Source organism: Macrobrachium nipponense, chromosome 7, assembly GCF_015104395.2.
Source record: "Macrobrachium nipponense isolate FS-2020 chromosome 7, ASM1510439v2, whole genome shotgun sequence".
In the NCBI taxonomy this organism is placed as follows: Eukaryota; Metazoa; Arthropoda; class Malacostraca; order Decapoda; family Palaemonidae; genus Macrobrachium; species Macrobrachium nipponense.
The window spans coordinates 48,885,215-48,903,618 of record NC_061109.1 but is presented as its reverse complement, the minus strand read 5'-3'; the positions used below and the strand labels follow the sequence as shown (position 1 = coordinate 48,903,618).

Sequence of the window (18,404 nt, the reverse complement as noted above, 5' to 3'; positions counted from 1 at the left end):
CAACAAGTGATATAGCTCATCCAGTACCCCTAGCGGGTCAGTTTGCGTCTAGTCTAAGATGAAGGTATGAAAGTAGAATGAATGGGATGACTGGTCTTTTTTCTTTACTACTTTCTTCCTACTCCTTTAACTACAGGCAATATGAAGGAGGGTACCGTCATATGCTGGAACGGACTAGATGCAGGTGAGGTGGTCAGCCATACTGTGAAGCTATCTTAGGTTATGATATACTTTTCAGTAGCAACACACCCCTCTAGATAATAGGGAAGAGAGGGGTGAGGGTGGATCCAGTTACAAGGGACAAGAGTAAACCATTCGGTTATATCTTTGGTTCTAGGTTCATTGTCCATTCTCTTAGAATTTCCCTAATATATTCGGAAATGGATAAGGTGGCAAACTCCCAGTCAGTTGTAGAGACTTACCTCCCTCCAATAAGTAAGTCTATCCTAATGTTAAGACCGAAGGTTTGTTCCGTATATGAACAAATACCAAATTTGTAACTAATTTGTATTTTCATACAATCAACTTACCTGTCAGATATATACATAGCTAAGACTCCGTCGTCCCTATGTATATATCTGCCAGGTAAGTATGTATGAAACTTTATTGTAACATAACAATATCATTTTTCATAACTAACAAACCTGAGGTCTTAACCCTTTACTGCCGACTGGACGTATTTTACGTCGACTTACAAAAGTTTTTTTTAAAATTCGCGGAAAAATACTTATAGGCCTACCAGCCTAAAACTTTTGAATCACACGTTTGGGGGATGCTGGGAGTTTACGGATCAAGGTGTTGTTTTGTTTACAATCGTTACACAGGCGCGCAAGCGCAAATTTCTTTCTTGCCACACTAAAAAGTATCTGTGACACATCTCGGAAATTATTTCGTCACTTTGACATAATTTTTGTACCATTGTAAATTAGCCGTTACATGAAGTATTATATATGAAAATGTGCGCATTTTTATGTAGAATACAACAATAAAATACTTATGATTGTAGCTTTTATCAATTTTAAGATATTTTCATATAAATAACAATAATTGCCAAAATTTCAACCTTCGGTCAACTTTGACTCTACCGAAATGGTCGAAAAACGCAATTGTAAGCTAAAACTCTTACAGTCTAGTAATATTCAGTCATTTATCTTCATCTTGAAAGAAATTTGAAGTCTCTAGCAAAATATTTAGATTTATGGTGAATTTAAAAAAAAATCTTTCCTTCCCTCCGCGTGCGGATTCTCCGCCACAAATCTCCGAAATGCGTACTTCCCATTCTCGGAATATTTGCTCCGTTTCATATTAGGCATTTCATAGAGTTTTATATATGAAAATGTGCGCAATTTCATGTAGAATAAAACAAAAAATATTTGAAGGTTGTAGCTTTTCTTATTTCCGAAATAATTGCATATAAAAAATATATAAATAAAAAATTCTACATTCGGTCAACTTTAACTCATCAGATATGGTCAAAAACTGCAATTGTAAGCTAATACTCTTACAGTATAGTAATATTCAATCATTTGTCTTCATTTTGAAAGAAATTGGAAGTCTCTAGGACAATATTTAGATTTATGGTGAATTTTTGAAAAAAATATTTGTTTACGTCCGCGTGTTACGAATTCATGCATTATTTTGTGATAATATTTTCTCTGTGTTGCTTTTATTGTTTTACAATGTGTTACATACCAAAATGATCGCAATTTAGTGTACATTACAACAAAAAAAAAGTTACTTGTTACCTTTAATCGTTTTGCGCACAGCGCGATTTGAATACAATTATATATGAAATTTTGTTTTTGCGCTATCATATATTGCATTATTTATATATGATAATGATATTTTATTTTCATTTTTGATGGTTGCATACTAAACTTCAGCCAATGACAAAAAAAAGAGCCAAAAGTGAACTCTTAATCTTGAAAACTAAGCGCGCTGTGATTTTTTGAAAAAAATATTTTTTCCGCTTCCGCGCTCACTCTGAAACACCTCCGGCACACAGGAGACAATTTTTTTTTTTTACCGCTTCGGCGTTTAAGGGTTAACAGGTAAAGGCCCACCTCGAACCACCCCTCTAGCAGTCTAAACTGGGTTAGAAATATAACTGGTGGGTCACAGGTCGCCGTGGGCATTCTGGGTATACATGCCCCGTGACCTGGTATAGATGCCAATAGTCCCTGGATCTAACAAGTGTAATTTTAATTCTACCGGTTTCCAGCTTGGCGCTAGTAAATCCTAATGTTAAGACCTCAGGTTTGTTAGTTATGAAAAATACAAATTAGTTACAAATTTGGTATTTTTTTTCAGATCCTAAAACAGGTGAAATAGAAAATGCTCACAATTCAGAAAAATGTCTCTTGAGAATGAGCAAGAAATGGGCAAGATAAATGGTTATTTTCTTATTACCAGAGTGATCAGGCTGGTCAATTTGTATAGCCAAGTGGGTGTGTCCTTGGGCAGTAGTATAATTGACTGCTCCCCCTTATAGAGATGATCACTCTGACCTTGGGAAGAGGATGGGGTAAGGACTTGAAAAGACACTTGTCTAGCAGTAGTCAGCCTTCAGCAGAAACTATTAGGTAAGGCAACTCTGAGGCAGACTTGGATATGGAAGAATTAAGGGAAACAGGTAGGCACATCTGTAGTCATGTATGCAGCAGGATCATCTCTGCTTAATCCCTTGTCAAGTAGCTATTGAATGAGTCTCCTCATTTTGCAATTGGCTTAGGCAGGTGTTTAAAAGATAGATTCCTATCCTGGCTCATTCAGTCTGGCAAAAAAAAAAAAAAAAAAAAAAAAAAACTTTGGTCTTTTGTGGTTTTGGTTTTGCAGGTAAAGTATGCCTGGTTCCTTTTTTGTGTGTGTTAAAAGTTCTAACTACAGTGTACAGTATAGTTACATAATATAATGTATCTGTTAACTACAGTGTACAGTATAGTTACATAATATAATGTATCTGCTGTACTTGAATGGCAAGTAGATACTCAGTGATGCTCCCTCTTCGTATAGAATGCCTTCCACTGCAACACAGGCCAGGAATGACATTCCGGGCAAGGATTAGTAATGGTACAAAAATTAGATCGGCACCTACTGCATGTTGTATGGGGATCTGTAATTGTAGCAGCCAAAAACCTGGAGCATGGAAATTCCTGAATGCCTGGGCACATGCATTGATGAGGCCTAGAAGAATTGGAGGACCCCATGATAATCAAGGCACACACACACACAAACACACTAAAACAAAGAAATTACAGGCAAACAAAGCAACCGGCTTTGGAAGGAGAGCACAAGCAACTACTCTCCAAGACGGTCAAAGAAAGACTGATGGGTCGCGGGGTTCTATGCCTGGTCGGTGACCAGCTTCCACTTTGTATACGAATGAGTTGCTAGATCCCACAGATTTCTTGCTTTACAATCTTTGATTATTTTTTAACCGGTTTCTAGTTGGCAAAAGATTATCCTTTTGTTAAGACCTAAGGTTTGTTAGCTATGAAAAATACAAATTTATTAAAAAATTTGTTATTTTAAAAGTAAATTTTAAAGGTGAAAGTGAATTAAAATGAGAAAATACCAAGTAAGTGAGTTGCTCCAGGTACTGTATTATTTGGTTATAAGTGTTTCCAATATTAGTTACCTCAAGGATTTTGTTACTTAGTGAGGACAGATCCCTCAACTATCTTTCAAGTTAAGGTGCCGTTGTATTTTTTCACCCTCCCTTCAGCCCAGCTACATTATTTTCTGTTGATAGCTTTTAAACCCATTCCCTTCTATGATTTTTCACCACATTTAAGAAAAAAATCCTTTTGGTAAGGATTTGGTAAGGAGTCTAGAAGTGATTCTGATTTCTTTGAAACTAATTTCCAGTAATAATTGTTCTAAACTTATCATATATATAGTTTTTAAATTTTGTTTGTATACCTGGAACTGTAATTTGCATTCCTAGGAAGTATAGCTTTGTCAGCTAAATAAATTTCTTCTCATGGTTTAGGTTGAAAATTTAGCAAGTAATGGAGATGTAACAGATGACATGTCTTTGAAAAAACCTTTGGACCTGGCTTGATGCGGCTAAAAGTCACGTGTCTGGGAATTTCAAGTTACCAGGAGGTACACCATACAGATACCATGGTGTTTTGTAAGTTTTAAATTTGACTATATTTTGGTACTTTAATACTGTATAATTTTGTTAGAATTACATTTTGTGATTTTAGTTCTCTCTTAAATGTGAGTATGGAAAGTTAGGCCTTTTTATTTTACTTAACCTCACAATCATTTACATTTCAGATCTTATTTATCTAAGACTGAGTGTTTGAGAACACATAAGATGGTTTAGTTTAATTACTGTTTTATCCAAAATCTAGATGTTTTTTAATGGTTATGAAAAAATATTTTGATTTCCACAATATCAAATTATGAAAAATAGTAAAAATTTAAAGTTCTATATGTCACAGATCAGTGTTTTATGAAGATGTAGACATTTTTTTCTATAAAGAAGAAAATCTTTTAAGAGGAATTGAAGATTATAAAGATTTAATGCAAGGAGTGAAAGTAAATAAAGCAAATTAGTATAAATGGTACTGATTTTTTTTGAAAATTTTTCATTATTCTTCTTTCTTACTGTTATCCTTACATTGAGGGTTTGGTTGCCTGATGCACTTTCTCTACTGCCCTCTATCAAAGACTTTATTCTCCACCAAACCTCTTCTCTCTGTATCTTCATTCACTTTATCATGGTTCATATCCATAAAAACAAGCTTCCAGAGTCAGTCTCTCTTACTCTGTTGGCAATACAATTCAATAAGAAATTCCCTATGGGAACATTTACCTGTTTGCCACTAATGGAACATTCTAATAAAATTGAAATTAGCAAAATTAAGTTTAATAACCATTTTAATATGTACAGGTATTCTCCTACCCACGATGGGGCTAAGTTCCAAGAAACCCTTCGTTTGTTGGAATAATTGTATCTCGAATATAGCTGTTTTCACTTGATTTCATCCTAGTGCGAGTTTTACCGTTACATTATTTATCTTTTAGTGGCATGAAAACAACAGTAAAATGTGTTCTTTCAAGACCTGAAGTTTTGATTAAATTGATTCTTTCTCAATTTTATCTACAGTTGTGTCTGGTGGGAGTTTTACTTCTTTGCTGAAGTACGATAATAGCAGCTCGAAGTGTTCTAAGCTTCAGCTATAACTTGGTTTGAATTTAACAGTATGTTTCCTTGCTGATTTTTTATCCATAGCAAACAAAGTTCTTACCTAAAAATATATCAGTCCCATTCTATATAACGTCATTTATAACATAACTGCAGTAATTGTTTACTATTGTACAATGTTGAAATACAAGCCAAATTTGGTTGTACAGTAATACCCCGAACTTACGCGATTTGAGTAGAGCGAATTCACAATACAGTAGTCAGTAGTGCCTCAGGTTACGAAATTAATCCGTTCCGAAGCGTCCTTCGTAACCTGATTTTTTCGTATCTAGAACTATGTTTTACATTTAAATTGCCTAATTTGTTCCAAGCCCTACAAAAACACCACAGTAAACTTTATAATAAAGCTAAATTGACCAATAAACAATGAAATACAACAATTTGGACCATTCAATACCTAACGTAACCATGACTGTACCTGTAAATAAAGTGTATTAGTGTACAGGGTACAAGAAATAGTGTGTATATGTACGTATGTATGTAGTAAAATGTGGAACTTTACCTTTCTATTGAGGTAATGTCCAAAAGTGGTGACACAGAGGAGGATAAACGGCAGAAAACATGAACACTTAACTTTACGAAACATTAAGAAATGGCAGAAAACATTAAGACTACACTTTACAAAACACATTAACGAATTACGAAACATTAAGAAATGGCAGAAAACATTAAGACTACACTTTACGAAACACATTAACGAATGGCAGAAAACATTAACACTTCTTGATTATCTCCAACTTCATCTCCATAAAAAGCATCCTCTTCTTTCCGTAAACTTCAGCAACATTCTTGGGACCCATGGCTAATAACGTAAGTAATTAAGTTCACACACAACACGATAAAGTAACTTATAGTACAATGAAAGCGAAATCACTTACACGAATTTACGTTAACAAACGAAATATATGCGAACGAACAAATTCCAGGTGTTTACAATAACGCTACCGCAAAAAATGGTCAAGGAACGCCTTTACATAGAGGCAGGATGGGACAGATGCTGGCCAATAGGAGAACAGGATCTTACGGCAGTGACTAGCATCAGGAACCAATGGGAGAGCGGGAGGATGGTGGCGAGTCTACTGAGATGGTGGCGCGCCAGTTTTAAAATTGTTCTCGGCGGCCCAGGCAAATCTCGGACTTTACCCTTTCGCAACCTAAATTATTTTTGTACACAGAAGCAAAAAAATCTTCGTCTTTGCTTTCGTAACCTGAATTTTTCGTATGTTGGGACTTTTGTATGTAGAGGTTCCACTGTAGTGCGAATTTTATATTGGAACCTAACTAATTATCAAATGCAAGTTCTTCAAAATAGTACAAATATTTGCAAATCCTCCAGAAACACTGCAAAACCCTGCAAAAGTCTTTATGTTTAATTTATTATATAAATTTTAAAGTTTTAAAGCCTTTCTGTCTACAATCTATTAAAAATGTATTATTTTTGTTTTTGTACATGCATGAATATGATACAAAGGTAATTACAGCACCTACAGTTAGTGCATATAGTACATAATTTTACAAGATGCAATACCCATTCACAAAGTTACTGCACTTTTCAAAGATGATACACCTTCAGAAACTTTGTTTAATTTCTGAAGTTCATACTAGTATACTAATTTATGTTTTCATGCTTTTAAGTGTAAAATCAATATGGAGATTCTGTGTGTACTATTTATATTTTTGAAAATATGTACAAAGGCAGTATGTAATTCACAGTGCTTCTCACTATATAAGACCTTCATGATCAACTAGTAAAACGTATCAAAGACATAACAGAGTTGTTGTTCTGGAGGAAAGTACTGGTACAATCTGTATGTACTATGTTACGTAATTACAGCACATACAGTTAATGTACTTTCAGAAGATGTTCCCATTCGCACTTTTTAAAGATGGTACCCCTCCAGAGTTTTATCTCACATGACATACATATTTCTCTCTCTCTCTCATAGTCAGCCCCCACACTAGTACATGATTTTAAATTGATTGAATTTTACCTTCACCCTCTGCAAACATTACGTATGTCCATACATGTTTTCTTTATTTAATTGAACTGTGTACCACTCACACATTCGCGGATTTCTCTCAGGAACATTTCCCCGCAGTATTCGCGGAAAATTCGCGCATTCGCTGTATTTTTCTATGAGAAATATCCACAAATTCCTGTTTTTATTTTTTTATCTATTTCATCATAAAATGCACTTTTTGTGATAAAACTATTAAAAAAACCAAGTATGAAAATTTTTAATGGTTTTTCTTGAGTTTTACCTAACAAAATAGGCTGTTTTAGCATTTTTATAGGGGTTCCAAACATTCATGGGTTCTAACTATTCATGGGTGGGTCTGGTACGCATACCCCGTGAATACGGGGGGACCGCTGTACGCTGCTGCCTACACCCGTTATGAGCAAAATTTAAAATATTTTCAAAATAATGTTGTATCAGTATTAATTGCTAACCCCATCATAAAATCGGATTATCATAAGATCAATTAACGTAACTTGAACACTACCTGTACATGCATGGTAATAGAGAAAGAGAAATCATTAAAATTTTAGATGACATGAAAAAACATGTGAAAAAGATTTTGCAAAAGTAGATGCAAAACTAGCCAATGAAAATATTGTGAATAAACTGACTGGTAATGTTGAATGTTCTACCAAAGCTAATGTCAGGCAAAGTTGTATTAAACACTAAAATTTTACTAACTTAATTTGTGTCTTATTCAAATAATTTACTGGCTTTCATGAAAGTTCACTGAAGTAACAACAAATTCTGTTTGTCTTGTTGTTAATCTTAATACTGAATGCTTTGTTGTGTGGGAAAAGTTTAGAATATGGAAATTTGAGGAATTTTGTAATTAACTGAATTCACATGTAATCATTAAATTGGAGACAAATGCTGGGAACCAAACACATGCACACAGTATTTATATCAGAAAGCAGTGAGAGTCAGCCACTGTTTAAATTAAGTTAAGATTGTTTTCCCAGGACTTTAAACATAATGAGTATCTCCAGTATCATCCACTGTTTATGAAATTAAAAGAAAAAAGTATAATTCATCATAGGTGATGTTTAACTGTCTTCGTGGCAACATATGTCATCCATAAACATTATTGGGCTTTGTTAAACAGTTTTAATCAAGTATTTTCATCTGTAGTTTACTAGAGTTTATATTGGTACTTTTTATTAGAATTTATGTTTGTACTTTTGCAGGAGTTTAATGACAATGGGAAACACCAGTTCTGATGTGACACACAGACCTTGGGTAGGACTAGAAGGTATTAAACCTTCGTATGCTAAAGTCTTCAGGTAAGTACATTTCTTGTGGTATGTGCAGCTTCTCACTGTAAATTAGTTTTCCAAAAACTAAGATGAAAGTTACTTACAGACAAAGCTCTCATCACTAATAAACTTACGGTAAAAAACGAGGATATTGCAGTTAAAAAACTCCATATTTGAGTGTGAATCACATCAGTGTTGATTAGCTAATCAATTTTATAAAAAACCAAGCAGATGTAAATTTTCCATAATAGACGTATAAATGAAGTAAAGAAATGAAGATAGTATATTTCTTATTAGTACGTATTGCAATTAAATTTATGTACAGTAAAAGGAAAATAATCTGTTGAACTATATAATATTCAAATTTTTATTCCCAAAGGAACCTGGGTGGTTGATGCATGCACTATCAGTGGCTACTAGTCACTGCAGCAGAATATTAATGGGGAATTTTATTTTTGATTTTTGATTTCTTCAGGAATTGACCTGTCTGGTTTGGTAGTTTTCAGGTACAAAGCTTTGTTTAGCACATAGCCAAAAGTTTGACACAATTATGTTTATCTACATGTAGATAAATATCAATAGTCTTTTGCTGTTGAATGTCAAAATGGGTTTTCCATTCTTGAAATCAGTCGGTGAGGACTGGTTCAATGTGTGATGTACACCAATCTGTGGGGAAAGAATTACTGGGATATGGTGACAAGACAGAAATCATTATTATTGTATGAGACCTGAGCTTAGTAAAGATTAGACAAAAGTAAATGGTACTTGTAGACAAATTTCAGGAAGAGATGGACAGAAAGTAGAATGTGCAAAGTACTCTAGAAAGTTAAGTTAAATGAAGATTAAGAAGCGATAAAAGAGAATATTTGGATAAACAGGCTAATGATGGTGGCAAATTCATTTATTTAGGATGTGGTAATGTTGTTAGGGTATCCCATGGAATAATACATAGCCATGGGCAAAAAGAAAAGAGGAAGCTATCTCAAAAGGAGGGATGGTTAAGTAATGAAAAAAAGAAGCAGGACAATACTGGCAGAACTTTTTTGTGAATCAGAATTATTAATGAAGTGGATATTTCATTAATAAAATATCCATGTGTGAAAAGAAAGAAATATACCTGTGAAAAGAAGGGATAGATAGGTCAGTAATAACATCAGAAAGGGAAGGACAAGGCTGGGCAGAACATTCTTGTGAGGTCATGAATAAGATAATATGAGGCAAATAATTTAATTGATATACCAGAAGCTGACAAAGATCTGAATGTGCGTATTCATGAATTCAGAGTTTTCAATGGAATCAGTGAAAAAGAGAGTTGAGAAATTAAAAACAAATTAAGATGGAATCACTGTAGAGAGCTGAACTGACATGTCACCTCACATTTCTAACTGGATTGTTTTTACAGCAAATGGAATGGAGAAACATAACTAATGGTTAGGATTGGTTATCTTACTGAATTTGTTTAATTATAAAGGCATTGCACTTATTAAGAGCACTCTCAGTAGGCTGGAGAAAAAGACTGGTATAAAGCTTAAGATAGGAATAAGGTGGTTTTACAAAAAGCAAGCATTGCACAGATTAAATATTTGTGTAAAGACTGTGCAGTAATGTATGGAATTTGAAAATCTCTTTGATTGCTTTTGTAATTACAAAAAGGTATATAACAATGTCCACAGACCAGTTTTATGGTAGCTTTTGTATCACTGCCATTTCTGTTGAGTATGGGAAGCTAATTGAAATTATCCATAAAGTAGATGCAAATTTTGTACATGAACTTTCCTGTCAGATATATACTTAGCTATAGTCTCAGACGTTCCGACGTTCCTGACAGAATTTCAAATCTCGCGGCACATGCGACAGGTACGTCAGGTGGTCTACCTTACCCGCCGCTGGGTGGCGGGTGTACGAACCAATCCCCCTCTCCTGTCAGATTTTCTCTGTTGTCGTTTCCTTTCGATAGTTTTTTCGATTCTTGCTTGCTTGGAGATTGATTTGGACCTTTTTTGGTGACGTATTTGCTCTGTTTGGCTTGGCATACACTGTTTGTGGACCGTTTTTGACTTTGCGCTGGATTTTTCTTGTAGAATGTGTGATCTAGATTCTGTTCCCAAAACTCCGGTTTTGTTTAGAGTATGTTTGACTGATGGATGTAAGGTGAGGTTGCCGAAGGCTTCGGTTGACCCTCACACTATCTGTGAAATGTAGGGGGAATGAGTGTACTTTTAGTAACCCTTGTCAAGAATGCGAGGTTTTGAATGAGATGAATACAAGGCTCTTTCTTCTTATATTAGAAAGCTTGAAAGAGATAGGGTGCGTAAGGCTTCCTCTAGGAGTTCGAGCAGGTCGAGAGTGAGTGAAAACGAAACCTAACATTAATGTAGTTTTAGAACCTTCCTCCAAGGTCTCAGCCCCTGCTCCCCGCGCCGAAGATTCGTCTTCGGAGGCGGCGGCCTCTAAGACTTCCTTGCATTCTAAGGAAGACAAGACTCTTCGACTTGATCAAGGTAAGAGTGTCAGTGATGGTGATAAGTGCAGTGTCCCCAGTGATGTGGAGGGTGCGTCTGACCAGCTCCTTAGTGCCTCCAGGCCTAGACCTCTTCCAGACTCCCAGTTCCAGTGGAGGAGGAAAGTCGAAAGCCGCAGGAGGGCTAGGGAGAGCCCCCACCGGTCAGGCGTCCCCTCGGCAGATCCTGAAGTTCGCTCCCAGGCTGCCTTGGAACATAAGAAGAAGGAGATCCTTCGCCAGTGTTTCTCTTCGTCTTCTTCGCCTTCTCCAAAACGCAGTTGGAACTCTAAGGAGGCATCTCGCCCGTTGAAGAGGGCTTCGGAGGCTCCCTTCAGTCCTTTGGCGTCCAGCCCAGAAGACTTTTCTGAAGAAGCTTCCTTGCAAGCGAAGAAACCCAGGAGATCCTGTGATCGCCCTTCTTCTCCCACTCCCCGCTCTGAGTTTGCTTCGGAGGAAGATCCTGTTGATTCACCGACTCGAGTGCTGGCAGGTCTCCAGGCTCAGATCTCGGCCTTGGCGGACTCCTTAGCATTGAGATCCCTTAGAAGGAAGGATGTGTCTCTCCCTATCAAGAGATCTAGGCGCTTTTCGTCGAAGGAACGTTCTCCTCGTAGTCTGCGATCTCCTTCTTTTGGGGAAGCTTCGGCGGAATGTAGGAATTCACGAGAGTGGCACCACTCCCCTGGCTCTCTCTCAGAGGCGTCGAGGCGCCAATCGTCGGACAGGCGCTCTTTGGATTACGAAGGTTTTTCTCCAGATCGGATTCCTGCCTCCGGTAGACGCTCTGCCCCCGTCTCTTCCTCCTTCCTCTAGAGTACGTTCAAGAGAAGAGAGGCGCTCAGGTCAAAGAAGGCTCATTTCGTCGTCTCCGTCTCGTCGTTCCTCTCCTCGTCTTCTCCGAGAACCTAGAGAAGGCCCTTCTGAGAGTAGGCGCGCTTCTCCTTCCGACTACTATCATTGTACTTCGGATCCCGTGACTAGTAGGCGCTATTCGCATGGATGTCGCTCCTCGCCTGTAAGACGTCAAGAGTCTAGTAGGAGCCCTGCGCCTGGTAGGCGTCCTTCTCTTGGTAGCTGTTCTCCTGTGGAGAGGCGCCTTGAACCTCGACTGCTTCGTTCTCCTAGTAGGCGCTCTTCGATCTCGAGGCTCCCTACTCCTGACCGTTCCCCTCTTGCTAGGAGTCAAGAACGTCTCAAGCGCCCTGCTTCTGTTAGGCGCTCGGAGCCTTACAGCCGTTCTCCACTTGGTAAGGACCAAGAGCCTCTCGAACGCCCTTCTCCGGTTAGGCGCTCGGAGCTTAGCAGCCGCTCTCCGCTTCGTAGGCACCAAGAGCCTCTCAAGCGCCCTGCTCCTGACAGGCGCTCGGCGCATAGCAGCGTTTCTCCGCTTGGTAGGCGCCAGGATTCCATCAAGCACCCTGTTCCTGATAGGCGCTCGGCGCCTAGCAGCCGCTCTCCTCACGATAGGCGCCAGGATTCTGGTAGGCTCTCTCCCTCTCGTAAGCGCCCTGTTGATAGACGTGGTCTTTCAAGGGACGGGAGTCCTACCTCTTCTGCAGTTAAGATTTCGTCTTCCTCGAGGAAGGAGTGCGGGTTTAGACAAGAATTTTCGGAAAGGCGCCCTTCGGTTTCGACTCGTCGCTCTCCTGTACGCCGCTCTCCTGTGGATTCAACTCCTCCTTCGAGACGATTGTCTCCAACCTTGCACTATACCCCCGCAAGGAACTCCTCTAAGGATCCTCCTCGCTCTCCTCTTCAAGAAGGCCAGGAAGGGTCTGACGAAGAAACGAGTACATCGGCAGCAGTTTCTTCATAGAAGAAGCTCACAGAGCTTCTTCTTCAGGAGTTCGGGGAGTCCCTGAGCCCTACTGCTCCTCCTTCTCCGCACTCGTTGTTCTCCACGGCGAAGGCAATGAAAGGGTCTTCGTGTGTGAGGATGAAACCGACCCTCTCAATGAAGAAAGCGCTCGAAGAGTTTTGGATCCTGGATGCACACCAAAGAGGAAGCGGGGAAATCTATGTTCGCCTTCCCTCCGTCGAAGCTTTCTGGACGGACCGGATTTTGGTATGAGACAGGAGAACCCTTGGGGCTGGGCCTCCCGTCCTCAGCCGATGCAGACTTTTCGGCCCTGGTAGACGCCACTAGAAGGTCAGCTCTGAACTAGGCCAAAACAACGTGGGCCATGAATGAGATGGACCACATTCTGAAGGGCATTTTCAGAGTGTTGGAGGTGTTCAACTTTCTCGATTGGTCTCTCGGAGTCCTAGCCAAGAAGACACAAGGACCAGAGTCTTTTTCTCCGGAGGACTTGAATTGTGTGTTATCCTGTATGGATAAATCTGTGAGGGATGGAGCCAGCGAAATCGCTTCACTGTTTGGGGCGGGCGTCTTGAAGAAAAGATCAGTCTTTTGCTCTCTCTCCGCGCAGCTTTTTCCTAAACATCTCATTCAGGATATTTTGAAGGCTCTCTCTGCCAAGGCTACGCAGGACCTTTTAGCCCAGTCTGCAAGGAAGCCTCGTCCTGCCTTCCCGACTAAGAAGAAGAAAGTGAAGTCGACCTCTCAGGAACCCTTTCGAGGGGCTTCTACCTCAAGATCCACCTCGTTCAGAGGTCGCAAACCGAATAGAAGAGGGAGGACTTTTGAGAAGTCAATCAAACCTCCCAAGTAAGAATCGAGTCCTTCAGACAACGGTAGGCGCCAGGCTTTTACAGTTTGCAGAAGTCTGGGCCCAGAAAGGGGCAGATTCTTGGACCCTTTCAATCGTGAAGATGGGGTACCTCATCCCGTTCACTGCGAGGCCTCCCTTGACGACTACCCTGAGGGAGTTGACGGCCAGATACAGGGACCCCATCATGAATCAGGCCCTCCAACTAGCAGTAGATCAGATGCTGGAAAAGGAGGCGATCGAACTAGATTCAGCAGGCTTTTACAACCGCCTTTTCCTAGTTCCGAAATCCTCAGGGGGGTGGAGACTGGTGTTGGACGTAAGCGCCCTGAACTTCTTCGTAGAAAAGAAGAAGTTCGCGATGGAGACCACTGCTTCGGTGCTAGCAGCACTCCGTCCAGGGGACTGGATGGTGTCCTTGGACTTGCAGGACGATTACTTCCACGTACCAATCCATCCTTCCTCGAGGAAGTATCTCAGATTCATGATGGGGGGAAGAACCTTTTCCATCAGGGCCTGTGCTTTGGGCCTCTCGACGGCCCCCCAAGTCTTTTCGGCCATCTTGAGAAATGTAGCGCAATGGCTTCATCTCGAAGGGGTGAGGATATCCCTGTACCTCGACGATTGGCTTATAAGGGCCAATTCCAAAGATCGTTGTTTGAAGGACTTAAAGAAAACCCTGGATTTGACGAATTTATTGGGACTCCTGGTCAATCTACAGAAGTCAAATTTAATTCCCGATCAAGAGTGTGTTTATCTGGGGATCCAGATGAACTCTCAGAATTTTCGGGCTTTTCCGTCTCAGGAAAGGATAGCCCGGGGACTCGAGAAAGTAACAACCTTCTTAGGGAAAGAAGTATGCACAGTGAGGGAGTGGATGAGTCTACTGGGGACGCTCTCCTCACTGGAGCAATTTGTTTCCCTAGGAAGGTTGCACCTGAGACTGCTCCAATTCTTTCTTCATCGGAATTGGAGTCGTCGTTCTCAGGATTTGACGTTCTCCCTGTCCATTTCGCACCAAGTCAAGGAGGAACTAACATGGTGGGCAGATCCCAACAAGTTCTCGCAGGGACTGTCTCTACAATCCCAGAACCCCAGCCTGGTGTTGTTCTCCGATGCGTCGGAAACAGGTTGGGGTGCGACTCTGGGAACCAAGGAGGTGTCAGGGACCTGGATGGGGGACCAGGTATCCTGGCACATCAACAGGAAAGAGCTGATGGCCGTGTGGTTGGCTCTGAAAGAGTTCGAGTCCAACGTAAGAGGAGCAATTGTGCAGATAAACTCGGACAACACCACGGCTCTGGCATACATCAGGAAACGGGGGGACGCATTCCTTCTCCCTGTACGAAACAGCAAGAGACCTCCTTCTGTGGGCCGAAGAAAGGAGGATCAAACTTCTCACCAGATTCGTACAGGGAGAGAGGAATGTAAGAGCAGATCTCCTCAGCAGAAAAGATCAGGTCCTTCCCACAGAGTGGACTCTGCACGAAGATGTATGCCAGAGCCTTTGGAAGTTGTGGGGCAGGCCGCACTTAGACCTATTTGCCACTTCAAAGAACAAGAGACTGGATCTTTATTGCTCGCCCATCTCGGATCCAGGGGCAATAGGGATAGACGCTCTTCTTCTCGATTGGAAAGGACTCGACGTTTACTCGTTTCCCCCCTTCAAGATTCTGGGGTTAACTTTAAAAAAGTTTGCAGAGTCAGATTCCACGAGGATGACATTGATCGCTCCCTTTTGGCCATCCCAAGAATGGTTCACAGAGGTGCTGGAATGGTTGGTGGACCTTCCAAGATCGCTTCCTCTAAGGAGCGATCTACTCAGACAGCCCCACTTCGATAGGTACCACAAAAACCTCCCCGCTCTCAGTCTGACTGGCTTCAGACTGTCCAGAGACTGGTCAGAGCGAAAGGCTTTTCGTCAACAGCTGCTAAGGCAATCGCTAGAGCTAGGAGGTCTTCCACCTTACGAGTGTACCAGTCGAAGTGGGATGTCTTTAGAAGATGGTGCAAGAGAAATAAAGTTTCTTCTTCCAGTACCTCTGTGACCAAGATTGCGGATTTCTTTCTATTCCTGAGACAAGAATGCGGTCTAGTCGTTTCAACGATTAAAGGATATCGCAGTATGTTGGCGACTGTCTTTAGACACAGAGGCCTCAATTTATCGGAGGATAAGGACCTGCATGACCTTATTAGGTCTTTTGACACAGTGAGGAAACAGTCTCCTAAGACTCCAAACTGGAATTTAGACGTGGTTCTTCAATTCCTTGGGTCTTCTAGATTTGAACCCCCTAGTTCAGCCTCGTTCAAAGACCTGACTAAGAAGACTCTGTTCTTGATAGCTCTAGCTTCCGCCAAGAGGGTAAGTGAGCTTCAAGCGATTGAAGGAAATGTGGGATTTAAGGAGGACTCTCTGGTTTGCTCTTTCCTCCCTGGGTTTCTTGCGAAGAACGAAAACCCATCAAATCCATGGCCCAGGAACTTCGAGATTATTGGGTTATCTTCGCTGGTAGGAGAAGAACCCGAGAGAACTCTTTGTCCAGTGAGAATGGTAAAATACTACCTTAGAAGAAAAGAGCAACTGAAGGCTAATCAAGAGGTCCTTTGGTGCTCTGTAAAGGACCCTACTCGTCCTTTATCGAAGAATGCATTGTCCTTCTTCTTAAGAAGTCTCATTTAAGAAGCACACGGTTCTTGTAAGGAAGAACATTTTAAGCTTCTTAAAGTGAAAGCCCACGAAGTAAGAGCCATAGCGACTTCTCTTGCTTTCAACAAGAATATGTCCATGCGGAACCTGATGGAGACAACTTTCTGGAGATGTCAATCGGTTTTTGCGAACCACTACTTACGTGATGTGAGAATCACTTATGAAAAATGTTTCGCCTTTGGCCCGTACGTATCGGCGGATTCGGTGCTGGGGCAGGGAGCTGGAACTCATCCTTTTTAGTTGTATATATTTTTTCCTTTATGTCTTGTGTTTGTTGTTGTTGGTTGTCTTAAAGAGGATGCATGGGGCATCTCTTTATGTCGTAATACTAACCTTTAGTAGTTTGGTTAGGTGGTCTGATGAGTGTGGCTCCTTGCAGTAGTGGTTAGGACCTGTTAAGCTAGCGGACGAGTTCCCTTTAACAGGATCCAACTTGGATTCTACCACACAAAGGGATCAGATATCCCAGTGGTAGATCCGATAGTCTTTCAGCAACAGGTCACGTCCTAGCTGTAGCTCTCCAGGCAATGCAGACTCAGAGACAGTATCAATGAAGTCTTCTGCCTGAACAGGTAAGAACCAAGGTTATTTATATCCTACAACACCAGTTGTTTCCTTTCTCTCCTTTTAAGTTTAGCTGTCTCTTACCCTCCACCAAGGGTGCCAATCAGCTAAGTATATATCTGACAGGAAAGTTCATGTACAAAAATGATATTGTTAAACTACAATAAAGTTTTGTACATACTTACCTGGCAGGTGGAAGAGAAAATCTGACAGGAAAGGGGGATTGGTTCGTACACCCGCCACCCAGTGGTGGGTAAGGTAGACCACCTGACCTACCTGTCGCGTGTGCTGCGAGATTTGAAATTCTGTCGGGAACGTCGGAACGTTGGAGACTATAGCTAAGTATATATCTGCCAGGTAAGTATGTACAAAACTTTATTGTAGTTTAACAATATCATGTTTATGTTGATAGAGTCTTGTTAAATGAATTTAGTAACTAGTGTGGTACTACAGGGAAATGTTGTTTTACCTTTGCTGCTTGCCCTTACTATAGGTTTCATTAACAAAGTACTTTAAGATGTAAGAGAAGGTTTAGATTGGAGTAAGATAGAAAGTTGAGAGACAGAATATGCAGATAATGCTGTTGTAATCAGCAAAACACCTCAAGAGTTATAAAGCTAGCTTAACTGAATGCATCATATATCTAGAGGGACTCAAAGTAAATCAAGCTAGGACTCAGATAAAGAAAAGTAAATAATGAGTACAGAATGTGCACAAAGAAACATTAGCTGGAGAAAGGATTAATGAGCTTGAATCCTTCAGGTATTTTAGAAAAATATCTAAGTTAGAATTTTGCAAGGGACTAAAAAAGGGCAATCAGATAAAGGGGTTTTGCTGAATAAGGTTTGGAAATAAAATACTATAGTACATTGAAATTGCATAAGCAAGTAGATTATACAATTGAAATTGCAGAAGCAAGTAGATTATACAGTAAACGCTTGGATTCGCGTTCTCACAATTCCCGGACTCAGCGATTTGCAGATCTCTCTATGGAACATAAATATACATTATTCGTGGAAAATTTGCCTATTCATGGTATTTTCCGAGAAATATTTACTAATTACTATATTTTTTTCATATAATTTTCATGACTAAATGCACTTTTTGATAAATTATTGAAATACACAGGTATAAGCATTTTTATTTATTTATTTATTATTTTGTGTTTGAACTCTCAAAGTAAGCAGTTCTACACCTTTTTAGAGGGGTTGTAAGTATTTGAGGATTTTAGGGATTTGGGGGGTTTGAGGTACCTATCCCTCGTGAATCCAGGGTGGTTTAATGTACGTACATAAATTAAGTTTAATCTATATTGCTAAATGGACATGAATCTTAGTATGACAGTGGGTTTATATAAAAAAAAAATTTTAATGAGGAGTGAGATGGCCAGATAGACTTAGAAATTAGAGATGTATCGGGTGTCTGAAAATGAGATTTGTGGATGTGGATATAAATTTTTTATATTT

At 40.0% G+C, this 18,404-nt stretch overlaps 1 protein-coding gene across 1 annotated transcript in view; it reads left to right on the top strand.

Annotated features, from left to right (window-relative positions):
• The window catches only part of LOC135217300 (GATOR2 complex protein MIOS-A-like), a 189,681-nt gene that overhangs the window by 92,328 nt on the left and 78,949 nt on the right, over positions 1-18,404 (top strand). The window contains 3 exon segments of the mRNA XM_064253066.1: positions 3,992-4,039; positions 4,041-4,135; positions 8,427-8,522. Coding sequence (XP_064109136.1) covers positions 3,992-4,039; positions 4,041-4,135; positions 8,427-8,522 — 239 coding nt within the window.